We start from the raw sequence: 12,544 nt of genomic DNA on the forward strand, positions 1-12,544 counted from the left end.
ATTCTTTTTGTTTGTTTTTGTCATGTTTCAATAAATCGCTTCTATTTTCCTACCACAAACGAAATGAGGATTGGCTAGAGACGAAGGTGTACGTGTCAGTAATTCTTCTTCTTCTTCTTCTTCTTCTTCTTCTTCTTCTTCTTATTATTATTATTATTATTATTATTATTATTATTATTATTATTATTATTATTATTATTGTGGCGGTGGTGTTTAAATTAGGCCCGCCCCACGCGTCCTGTTTCTCCCGGAAACGGAAGTCGTCTCTCGGGCAGAGACAGCAGCCTCGGCTCGGTCGGTGACAGCAGCAACCGTTACCGCTGATAGCTAACGTTAGCTCGGGTCTGGCCGCTGCGGGTTGGCTCGCTTCGTTTCTTTCTTCGTTTGGAAAATAAACACTATGGCGGCCGCGGATCACCGGTTCTCGAGTGACGGCGGGCCGGCCAGCAGAGGAGGGTTCCCGGCCGGGGAGAGCAGCAACGACCGCGACGGTTCGGGTGGCGGCAGCGGGGAGAGCGAACGGGAGCGGGATCGAGCCACCTTCGAGTGCAACATTTGCTTGGACACTGCCAGGGACGCCGTCATCAGTCTGTGCGGACACCTGTTCTGGTACGTGCTGGTTTCATTTGTTTCGCAAACACGGACTTAGTGTGGTTTGTTTAGCCGCCTGTTAGGCCTTCTTTTGGGTTGTTTCTAACGGCGGAATCACGCCCCTCGACGCTCCGGTAATCAGTCGGTTGTGAACGGGATAAGAGACTATTAGATAACTCTGTGAAGGGTGTTTGTCTTCAGTATGTAGCTGAACTTTATTTAACCCGTGAACTAAGCCGCCTTTTTAATGCCTTAAAGAGTGATCTCATGTCTTTTAAGGGAATAAAGTTTCTGGAATCAGCAGATGTACACCACCACAGTGGATTTCAAATTAATCAGTCTGGGATTGAAGCGCAGACTCTCAGCTGATGAGCAGTTTCATAGCTGGATTATTATCAGTTCTCAGTGTTTCATGTCTGATTTAACAGACCAAGATAAGTGCGTACTGTGAAACCACACGAGTCGTTAAAAAGTCTGTGATGCAAGTTTTTGGTCAGACCACCCAGCCCTAGTCAGAGGTCACAGCTGCAGTTGGCGCCTGGTTTGATCGGTGACACATCAACTTCTGTGTTCCACCTCCCTGCTGATCATGGGCAGCTTTCAGATCAGGTTCACAATATGCTGAATGCACATAATGGGCAGTGAAAACGCCTTGTAGCTATGGCCTCGCTGAGCCAGAATCCTGAGATTAGAAAACAACATAGCTGACAAGTTTTATCAAAGACTGAAAGTAGGTGTTGGGTAACAGCTGTAATTCTAGTTTGTTCCATCACTGTTGGCTCTGGCTTTGCACAAGGCTCAACCTTCAGTCCACTCTGTGTTGAATATTTACACACGCTCAGTGATGTGGTGGCTTCATTCATGAGTTGTGACTCTTGGCTGAGGTTAATGTGGGATTAGGGCCAATCCGAAGGTCATCCTAATCGTTTCCAGCAGAACTGTAGCTGATGTCAAAGCGTAGTGGGCACCTGTTTGTAGTTTTAAGTCACAAAGGCTGGATGAGTGTGTTTTGGCAACAGAGACCTGTGTGGGCTTACACAGTGACATGTTTGTGATGTTTGTTTTCTCGGTTTCACAGGTGAGGCGTTTGCTGGGTGGAGAAAAGCTCAGCAGCAAACATGAAAATAAAAACAGACGTGTTTTAACTGTCCAAGATCCATCATATCATCTCATCCGCAGGATGGGAGCAACCTGTAATTTAACTTTATATTTTGTCTTTTATTTGAAATGAAAATTCTGATAGGGTTGCAAAATCTAAGCAGGCAAGAACTAGAGCAGACCAGCTACCACTGGCTTCTCCAGTCTGCAGGTGACTGAACCAGAAACCCTGATAAACCTAAAGGCATAGAATGAAACATTGCATGTGTGGGGAGGAGGGTAAATGTGGCTTGTAGTTTTAAAAAGGCCTTTAAGAGCTCATTTAGACTACAAACCCCAGCTAAGCGTACATACTTGCATACATACATATTGTATAGACTTCAAGCACTTTATCTACGACTCCTCCATGGCCACATGCATGTTTTTTGGACTGTAGGAGGAAGCCGAACCTACCCAAACACAGGAAGAACGTGCAGATTCAACACAGGAAGGCTCCGGCTGCCAGTGGATTCAAACCTAGAACCTTCTTACTGTGAGGCGACAGTGTTTCGCACAAATTGCATGATGTGAAATACAAGAACCTTACTAATCATTACACAATTCTGGTGCGGGTTTGTCTATTTTGGTCCTTCCAAAAGGACCAAACTCACTCTTCGCCCGGCTTTGTCAGGCTTAATTTAGTTTGGTTGAACTTTTTTTTGTTTATCAGTAACCTTTTCTGTTAATCAGTAGAAACAACCCTACAGTTAGGGGCACAGTTGCCTTACAGCGTTGTGTTTAGGCTCCCTCGTTACGTGCTGATGTAATTTAGTTGCCGTGTTACTCGTGTCTCCCTCTGCTCTCTGAAGTCCTGATGAAACGGCGATGATGAAACCGTCAGCAAGGATAGAAGAACACCTTTAGATTAAAGTTGCATCAGCGCTGCAAGCCTACATCTAATCTTTTTTAACCACACGAAACTCCCAGCCTTTCACCTGATCAGCCGAGCATTCATTCTGACTGTGTGTGGCCGATTCTCCATCGGTAGACTCCTGCTAGTTTATACATTGTGCAGCTTCCAGATTTATGTGTGAGAGATGTTAATTTCCTTTTAACACTTCAAGGTTAATGAGCGTGTGACATCTTTACAGTCCCAGAGTGAGCGCACACTCGAGCATACTTGTCGTCCACACAGGCTGCAGAGCAAATGAATTTGCTCCTCCAGGATGAGAGCTCATCAAGTTAGAATTAGAAATGTATCAAAAAAATAAATATGCTCATTAATATTATCCAGTAAGCCTCTGAAAAGAATCCCGCGTTTCAGTTGAGATATTTAAAACCTTAAAGAGTTTGACATAAAGGTATGATTATAAAATAGTTACATTTAGGTTTTCCTTAATCTGACTGGAGACATCCCAAACCCTCTTTTGGGAACCACCAACTTTTAATCACTACATAAATCTACACTCATTGGTTACTTTTAGGAGTTGGACCCCTTTTTGCCTTCAGATCTGTCTTAATTCTTCGTGGCATATATCGAACAATGTGCTGCTCCATATTGATATGATAGCATCACACAGTTCCTGCTCATATTATGATGAGAGTCTCCTGTTCCATCACATCTCAAAGGTGCTCTGAGATCTGATGACTGTGGAGTCCATTTGAGTGCAGTGAGCTAATTGTTATGTTCAAGAAATCAGTTTAAGATGATCTGAGGTTTGTGACATGGTGTGTTAAACTGCTGGAAGCAGCCATCAGAAAATGGTGCACTGTAGTCATAAATGGTTGGACATGGTCAGTAACTATACTCAGGTAGACAGGGGTGTTTAAATGATGCTCAGTTGATACCAAGCGTACCAATAAAATATCCTCCACTCCATCAAACCACCAGGAGCTTAAACTGTTGATGCAAAGCAAGATGGATCCTTGCTTTCATGCTACACCTAACTCTGACTATCATCCAAATACTGAAATGAACACTCGTTAGACTAAAGGTTTGACCTGCGTGTATTCAGAGATTCTCTTCTGCATCAGGTATTATTTTCACTTCCTCGATCATGTCATGCAACAAGTGGTTCTTAGGATTTTTTTTGGTCGCCTGTATCTTGAGATGTTTGTGGACAGTCTTATTCTTTGCGATGAAAACCGGTGCATCATCCATCTCTGGGGGCTGAAATGAGGCTGTTTTTAAATCTGTGTGTTTGTGGTTTGTTGCACACTCCCAGCAGTAAACGTGACTTTGAAATGTTTTCCGGGAATAGGCTAATGTGCTGTAAAGCAGTGCTGGATCTTTTGAAAATAGTTATATATTGTAGATATTGATATTTTACAGTTACTGCTTAGAAAGTGATTGATGATCTTTTATCAACAGCAGTGCAATTATTGATTCTGCTTATAGGTCACATTGTTCAGTGTAAACAGTGTAGAAATGAAGCATAAAAACAAAAGCTTGCATGCAAATCAGGTGTGCAGTATAATATGGCAGGATTGATAAAAGATGTTGGTTAGGTTGGAGCCTGACAGATATGGAAGCAGTTCTCTATTTGATGTTTCTGCTGTGTTTGATTATTCAGGCTCACTAATGTGATGTGACTCATGTGGATAACATAACTGTCCTATGCTTTCTTTATTGACGCTTATGGTTAACTTAAAAGTGGTTAATGACAAGCATAGATCAGACTCGAACACGTTCTTAACAAGAGAGCAGAAATTTCTGGCTTTATCTGGTGAGGTGTGGACAAGGTTTCGCAAGAGTCTTTACAAAAACAACGCTACTATGAAAAATCAGAGCCTCAGGATTAGTTGGTTTACTTGCTGTTCAGCCTGACGCAGTTTTCTATTGAGATTAGATGGAAACGTCTTCCAAATTAAGTTAATTTTACATGGAATGAGCCGTACGGATTATTGGATTATTATTAATCTCTGGCTCTTTTCCACAGTGCGTTTTTTGTCCTGTCCCGCTCCCCTCAGCCCAGCCTGGTTCTGGTCAGCCTGGTTCTGACAGAGGTTTCTTCCTGTTGAAAGGTTTTTCCTTCCCGCTGTCACAAAGTAGGGTTTTTGTTTTGTTAATTGCTGCATTCTTGTTTTAATGTTATAAAATGACTCAAGTGACGTCACTTGAGTCTGTGGTACCGTAAGGAGGCATATAGTCTGCATTCTGGCTTCATTGCCACTTACTGGATATTAAGCAGCTAGTTTCAGGTTGTCTAAACGTGTGCCCACATGCTTAGTCAGAGCTGATAGGTTTGTTTTATTAACTTTGGCTTTGCACTTTGTTCAGCTGTTGGTAGCCACGAGAAAGCCATTCTCAGCAGCAATCTGATAGCTGGTATTAAAGCAATGTACACACTGAGACGTGCTGTGAAAGTCTGAGCATGTGTGTAAAGATTTGCAGATTAACACAGGGTTTTGTGTTATGGATTGGCTCTGCTGGTTGTTAGTTTGTTCACATTAAGTTGTGGACTTGGGCTCACCTGATGCGGTGAATGTTACGTAATTGTTATGGTGTCAAAAACAAGCCCTGCCTGTTCCCCTGCATGACTGGGGTTAGAGTAGAAAAGAATTATATAAGTACTACTGCACTAGTTACTTAACGTTATCAGTTTATCTGACAAAGAATCTCTGGCGTGTAGAAAGGATTTACAAACAGAAAACAGTTGAGGCACTTAGAGGAAACTTTAACCACAGAAATTTGTTTTCACCTTTCTAGCACACTTAAGGTACAGTTAAATCTGTTGATTGTGTTTTCTTTATAAATATTGCCAGTGGAAAAATGTTCTGCTCACTTCAAGGAGAAATTTTAAGTTTTATACTTTTTATTCTTGAAATCTTTAAACCAACTAATCTAAGTTTCTTCTGATTGGCTACCTCTGACAAACAGAAGGTTAAAACAGTAGATGAATGGGGTTAGAGGAATGCGAGTGCTGTTCCAGCAGGGCAAGCAAGGAAAGCACTGCTTGCACAGTGAAGTGAAACTGATCTCCCTCTTTTCATCTCAAACAGCATCTCTCATTGCTGTTTGCAACATCCTTTAAATCTGGCATCTTGTGGCCACAGTTTCCTGTTGTCTCTGGAAGCGGGTTTAACTTTGCTTCAAGTGGAATCTGAAGCACCTCTTCATTTCACAGGCTTGTCCATGTCATTGTAAAAATAGTTTAAGTTTGTCAAGCTGAGAGCCCAGCAGCTTTTCTTACGGTTTGCTTCTGTCCTTTGTGGATAAACCTGTGTGATCTGTAACAGTAATGGGAAACCATTACTGGACAATCTCCTGTTCATTTTCTCAGCTTGCGTTTCAGTAAAAGTCACAGCACAACACTGACCTCGTTATTTTAACCTTTGCCCATGTTTAATATGAACATCCACCACTGTGACAGTAAATAAGAAAATGAACAATAGGTTTAATATAGTCTGCATTCTGGCTTCATTGCCACTTACTGGATATTAAGCAGCACTTGAGAACTGTTTGTCTTGAAAATACCTCAGTGTTGGGGCATCTCCCCAAACCTGCATCCTGCCCTCCCACAATGCAGCAGCAGGTTGGCCTGGCCCGCAGTCTTGAAAACAGATGAAGCCAATTAATGCAAACAATAGGGAGCATTTTAATCAGCCACCTTTGAGGAGCAGGTTTGTCTGTTATTTTAACTGAAAGATGCTGTTGTGAGAATGTAAATTAATCTTTTCTTTTCTCGCTCTTTACAGCTGGCCCTGTCTTCATCAGGTGAGTGTTTCATACTTCCTGTAGTGTGTTTTTACAGGGTTTTTAGAGACTTGATTAAGCAGTTCAAGGTCATTTCATTTCAATATTGAAACTTGTGATATTTGTTTTTAAAGTGTACCTGACTCACAGCTCAAAATTATGATTATTTATATTATACTGGAACTTGACGAGGCTCCTCAGCTTTCTTAAATAAGCTGATTTCCATTTAAGTAAACTTCTTTTTGATTGGCTGCCCTCCACAAGGTTCAGACAGCAGGTGGGTGGGGCTTTTTGTGCTGAAGCAGTCTGTAAGGGCTCCTAGCATTTAGCTCAGGATTATTATTGGCTTCATTTTAAGGGGGTCAAACTAACAGCACAGCAAGGAAGACCTCAGTGAAGGTCCACAGTCCTGAGAGGAGGCCTGTAATCAGCACAATCAGTTCAGGGTGATGATGTAAGCTCAGTGTGGAAGCTGCACCTGTCGGTTGATTTAATGCAGCTTAAAGATGCTAATGTACTTAATGCCTCCTCTTACTGCCACTTCCTTCACCGCTCACCACTGTAAACATGTTGTGCTTCACATCTCTTGCTGTAAATAAAGTTTTAGAAAATGCAGTGGGTAGCGTCACTTAGGTTCCACTCTTGAATCGGTTTGTGTGACGTGTATTGCAATCATTTTGACATCCTTCTCCTTGCTCTGCTCCTCCTCATCAGTGGTTGGAGACGCGGCCAAGCCGACAGCAGTGTCCCGTGTGCAAGGCGGGCATCAGCAGAGAGAAGGTAATCCCGCTGTACGGCAGAGGGAGCTCCAGCCAGGAGGACCCCAGGTGAGCAGAGTCTTCGGTGTGTGTGTGTCTTTTTTGGTTGTTAGCTTCTGTCTGTGACTGTTTCTGCTGTTTCAGGTTGAAAACTCCACCCCGGCCTCAGGGGCAGAGAACAGAGCCTGAGAGCAGAGGCGGGGTGAGTTGGTTTATATTTTCACACTGGTTTTTAAATAAAAAGCTGCGTTTAGCTTATATTAAAGCTTCTTTGCCGGGTTTCTCTCTTCGCTCAGATGTTCCGCGGTTTCGGGGACACCGGCTTCCACATGTCTTTCGGCATCGGAGCATTCCCCTTCGGCTTCTTCACGACAGTCTTCAACGCCAATGACCCCTTCCACAGAGCAGGTAAACAAAGGAAATAAAGTCTTCTGCTATTACAGCTGAACCCCAGAAAATATCAGCCTAGAGATATAAATAAAAATAATATAAAGTTTTGTCGTTAACAGATATTAATTATTGTGCTTTTGTATTCATTCAAACTGAGTGTATAACAAGGCTCTCTGTGTGCCTGTAGGACCCTGTGTGTTTAGTAAAAGTCCAGCTCAAAAGAATTTTAGCAAATCCAAAAATGATGTTTGGATTTTCTTCCTTGGATTTACACATGAATGCGTATGATAGTTGTAGGACATGCAAGCATTAGCAAATCCGTAGTCAGGCCTGAATAAATTGACTCATCAGTGTGAATAATTACAAGACTGCGAGTCTGAAGCCCTCAGGTTATCAGTGTGCTAAATGATTGGTTTTAAGCAGCATTAATCCCCTAAGCCACGATTAAAACCCTAAAAGTTTCTTCCTTGTTATTTCTCCACGTTTCACTGCTGGACCTGTTTAATTGGTCTTTAATTTTCCATCTTAGATTTAGTATAGTTTCATTTTAAAGCACGTGTTTTCTCCGTCACTCATCTCCAGATACTTGTAATAGATTCTATTTTAAATTTAAATTGACCAGCATTATAGTGAAAACTGTTTCCCATCAGTCTCTCTTTGCTGGGGGTCAGCACAGTCTCTCTTGTGCTGATGTATGGAAGGTCGTTTCTACCACAGGAGCAAAAAGAATACAAATGAACACTTTTTTTCTTTTTTCAGAAGTTGGAGTTAGAAAGCTATACATTTATTTATTTTTAGTGGCAAAATCTTCCACTAAGGAGTTTGTACCATGAATGTGAAATTTGCTGTGTGAGCATGCAGTAACACTGCCCTCTAGAGGTCAAAATGTTCCAGTGCACATCGCGTTTTATCAATGGGAAAACTGCATCAGTCTACTACCCCCCCCCCCCCCCCCCCAAAAAAAAAAAAAACAAAACAAAAAAAAACAAAAACTCAGATCAGGCCGTTAAAATAGATCTAGAACGGAGAAGAAAACGACTAAAGACATGTGGGCTCAGAGTCAGTTTGGCACAGGAAATGATCAGAGCAGGAGCAACCTGAAAATTGCTCCAGAACTGGATGCAATCCAGAGGTGCACAAGGAAAATTCCCCAAGGAACAAACTATGAACACTCACAGCTATACTAAACTTCACAATCCTTCTCCTCTTCCTGTAGATCAGTACGTCGGTGACCACCAGGGCAACGGCAACGGCAATGGCAACAACGGCAATAACAACTGGCAAGACTCTCTATTCCTGTTCGTCGCCATCTTCTTCTTCTTCTGGCTGCTAAGCGTGTGACGCAGACCTGGTGGCGGACACACAAGTGATTATTGATGTCTGAGAGGGAGGGGCGCATTAAACAAAAAACAAAACGGCAAACACAACTCGCACACTTAACTCGAGCCACAGACACACACTCGCGTTCCATTTTCTAACCGGAGGGGGTAGAGGGAGGTTTGTGTTTGAGACCATGAATACAGGAGTTTGATTTTTCTCTTCCTCACTATATCAGATCACTTCAGGACCCCTCTCCTCCACCTGCTCTTTATTTATGCAAGAAGTTCACTGGAAAGTAGTGCAGCGCCTGTCCCCCAAGGCGAGTAAGCCCTCCCAGTGTGCACACAGCTGTAGATGGATGCACAGAGAGCATAAAGAGGCAGTATTACATGATCAGGGTGAGCTACGTCGCGAGATCTTATTCGTCTTTTGGTGTCCAGTGTTGCAGAAGAAGAAAGCTGGGTGGAGCAGTCTTTAGGAAAGTGGGTTTTCCTGAAGCACAGAGAGGAAGGGTGTGAGAGGGGTTAGAATACAGGGAGGAGACGTTGTCGTAGAATTGGCGACAGACAGAAGCGGCCCTGTGGGATGCTTTTGTGTTTTGTTGGGTTTTTTTTCTTCTTCTTCTAAACATTTGTCTTAACAAAAACTGCCTTCGCACTGTGAAGCTGTCTGTAGTCGGAGCTGCCCTACACCTCGGGGCGCGTGCCGTTGTCGGACCACTTGTTCCTTGTAGTTCCCTGTGTGTTTGGGGGAAAATGGGCCGGTTAGGTTGTTTTTCATGCCCACATCAGCTACTTTAAAGAGTGTGAGGTGCACGGTTAACAAAAGGGGGCAGAATAAATCAATATGCAGGATTGAAAAGCAGCAGTTTGGTCTCCTCACACATGATTTAAAAAAAAAAAAAAAAAAACAGATCTAAATTACGTCCTTTGATTTTTCCTGACTGTATGTGTCTGAGTGCGTGTGTATACATTCTGTATTTGTACATATGGATATTGTAAATGCTGTTTTTATGTATTTCTGACTGGAGGACCAGCCGTGGAGAGCAAAAGAGAACAAGATGTGGGTCTTGAGATGCTTCTTGCTTTTCGGAGCTCGTTTGATTTAAAAAGTTAATAATCCCCCTCCTGAGAAAGCAGAATTTTGTTGCCCCGCTAATGTGATGATTTGACAAGGCTTGTAGTTCTTTTGACTGTACAGCAGAGTAACTGACACAAATTCATTTTAATGTGTTTAAAAATGTGAAGTGCAAAGTGTTAAGTGACCCCTGAGTTTGTTTTTTTTTGTTTGTTTTTTTGTTTTGTTTTGTTTTTTTTCTTCTTGAATATTCTAGTCAAACATGGGCCAAAATAAACGAATTGGAGTCATAGCGCTTTATGCTTCATGTTTTCCCACATCAGAATCTCCCCCAGTTATGCAGAAATCAACTGCACTCAAGTGTGAGTTACTAGGAGTCTGATGAGCACTTCTTCCTCTTATAATTTTTCCCCTCTTCAGACACACTTCACACTGAAAGGTGAGCTCTGCCTGGGAATCCAGAATGACTCAAGCAGAGCTCCGCTGATTTGCATCCAGGTCTTTAGCACTTCAACAATCATATCGGGGTCAGAGATGAATGCGGGTCCTCTATAGTTGCCCAGGGCTCATCCTCTCTCAATACTTGATGTTGTGAGGCTTATGTGACACTAAAACGAGTGATGGAAGTCTTTGGAGAAACATGGAGACGTAGTGCAAAACCAAAAATGAACTAAGATTAAAACATGGTCTCGTTCTGTGTTGTCTTTTTTTTTATTTTATTTTTTTTTTATTTTATTGAAGTGGGCAATTAAACAACTGAGTTAACTTACAGAAAATGATCAAGTTATTTATTGAAAGCGTCTCAGATGTGATCATTTGCTACATTAAAAGCTGACCTGTTGTGATTTTTCATTATTTTTCTGTCATATATTTATGCAGTCAGAGGTAAAATGGGTGTTGTGCTAAAAACTGGGACTTTTCCTTTGTAACAGGAATGCTGTTTGTGGCTTAATATCATTCACAAGGGATTCATTTGACATGTTTCACATATTATAGGCCAGGGATCCCCAATCCCAGTCCACGAGGGCCAGTGTCCCTGCAGGTTTTAGATGTGTCCTTGATCCAACACAGCTGATTTAAATGGATAAATTATCTTCTCAACATGTCCTGAAGTTCTCCAGAGGCCTGGTAATGAACTAATCATGTGATTCAGGTGTGTTGACCCAAGGTGAGATCTAAAACCTGCAGGGACACCAGCCCTCGTGGACTGGGATTAAGGACCCCTGTTATAGGCCAACAAGTTATTTAAAGCAGTTTAAATACAGAAAATCACTTTTTCGCACAATACTGGCTCTATGTGGACTGATAGCTCTACAGCAACCCCAGCACCCTTCCCTGGTTGTATTAACCAGGGAATGGTGCTCTGTTTTATGGGGGCTCAGCTCCTAGTCATAATGTCATGCATGCCAGTGCCTTGTGATTAATATTAATAGAATACGATGTTTTCACATTTGCAAAGCTCAAATCAAACTGGATAAACATTACAATGTTACATTCAAGAGCAGCTTAATTAATTGGATGAGCTATTGTAGTTTCTAAGAGTAATTTGAAGTAAATAATCAGAGATTTCAATCTAATCCACACATTTTAGGGTGGAGCTTTTAGTTGGATGAGATAAGAAACATGCACAACATTATTTTAGTCTCCTAAGAGTTCAACTGATCATCAAGCACTTAACCTTCCTCTTGTGTTAGGGTAACAATTAGAAGAAACAATTAAATCCTTAGACAAAGCCTATGTTTTCTCCCAGGAACAGGAAATGCTGAGCTTAATACACAAGGCAAAACTAAAATCAAATGAAATTATTGATTTAAAACAAACCAAAAAAAAGAATGAAACAGAACTCGATTGTTAGGACAAAGACGGCACTTGCCAAATTTTGAACATGGGAACAAATCAGGTTGATTTCTAGCTAACCAGTTAAAAAAAGAAAAAAGAAAACCCATATGTGCTCAGAACACAGTACTGGAGCCTCAAAGAATAAACAAAACTTTCAGGGACTTTTATTCAGACTGGAAAATTAAATATTCATAAAATATATTTAATGAAAATAATTGAGGAATAAAATAATTCTAGGTAAAACTATGTAAAAATAGAGATTTCAGTGCTACCATTCAGTAGCTGAAACATCAAATGACACGTATGCTTTAAAAGCATTAATATTGGCTCATCTATGACAGCATGGTGGGAGTTTTTAAAAATCTTCAGTCTTCATTAATCCCATGCATACACCCATCTGGAACAACCCCGAAGCCTGACAAAACAATAACATGATAAACTTCCTAGATTGCAGTTGTAAAGGAATTAAAATGCTCCAAACATATATTTATTTAGAAATAGACTTCATTCCATCTGACAGATTAGAATTACAATAAGGGATTAATGTGAATACATTTTTAGACCATCATCAAATTAATTCTACAGTGAAAAAAGAAATTTAAGCCTAATCAGGTCAAATTATAAACACTATCAATTGTGGTGCTATCCATAATCTCAAAACCCCCAAACTACTGACTACAATATACAAGGCACTCTCCAAAATCAGATCAGTGAATAAATCAATATCTCTTCCTATTGTGAAATGGGGCAGATTTATCGGTCAGCTTTAAACTGACTAGAAACCCCAATCTACAAT

General features: G+C 41.3%; 1 protein-coding gene across 1 annotated transcript; it reads left to right on the plus strand.

Moving 5' to 3' along the window:
* Positions 1 to 219: 219 nt before the first annotated feature.
* On the plus strand, positions 220 to 10,761 carry rnf5 (ring finger protein 5). The gene is made up of 6 exons (XM_086279225.1): positions 220 to 609; positions 6,367 to 6,385; positions 7,079 to 7,191; positions 7,267 to 7,324; positions 7,419 to 7,530; positions 8,729 to 10,761. Exons 1-6 carry the CDS (start codon positions 401 to 403, stop codon positions 8,851 to 8,853), a joined length of 636 nt encoding a protein of 211 aa, XP_086135351.1. The 5' UTR covers positions 220 to 400; the 3' UTR covers positions 8,854 to 10,761.
* The last annotated feature ends 1,783 nt before the right edge of the window (positions 10,762 to 12,544 follow it).

This window comes from Aulonocara sp. 'chitande type north' Nkhata Bay, linkage group LG22 (genome assembly GCF_057382095.1).
Source record: "Aulonocara sp. 'chitande type north' Nkhata Bay isolate Kocher_YH1m ecotype deep benthic linkage group LG22, A_spYH_male_GT1.1, whole genome shotgun sequence".
Taxonomy (NCBI): domain Eukaryota; kingdom Metazoa; phylum Chordata; class Actinopteri; order Cichliformes; family Cichlidae; genus Aulonocara; species Aulonocara sp. 'chitande type north' Nkhata Bay.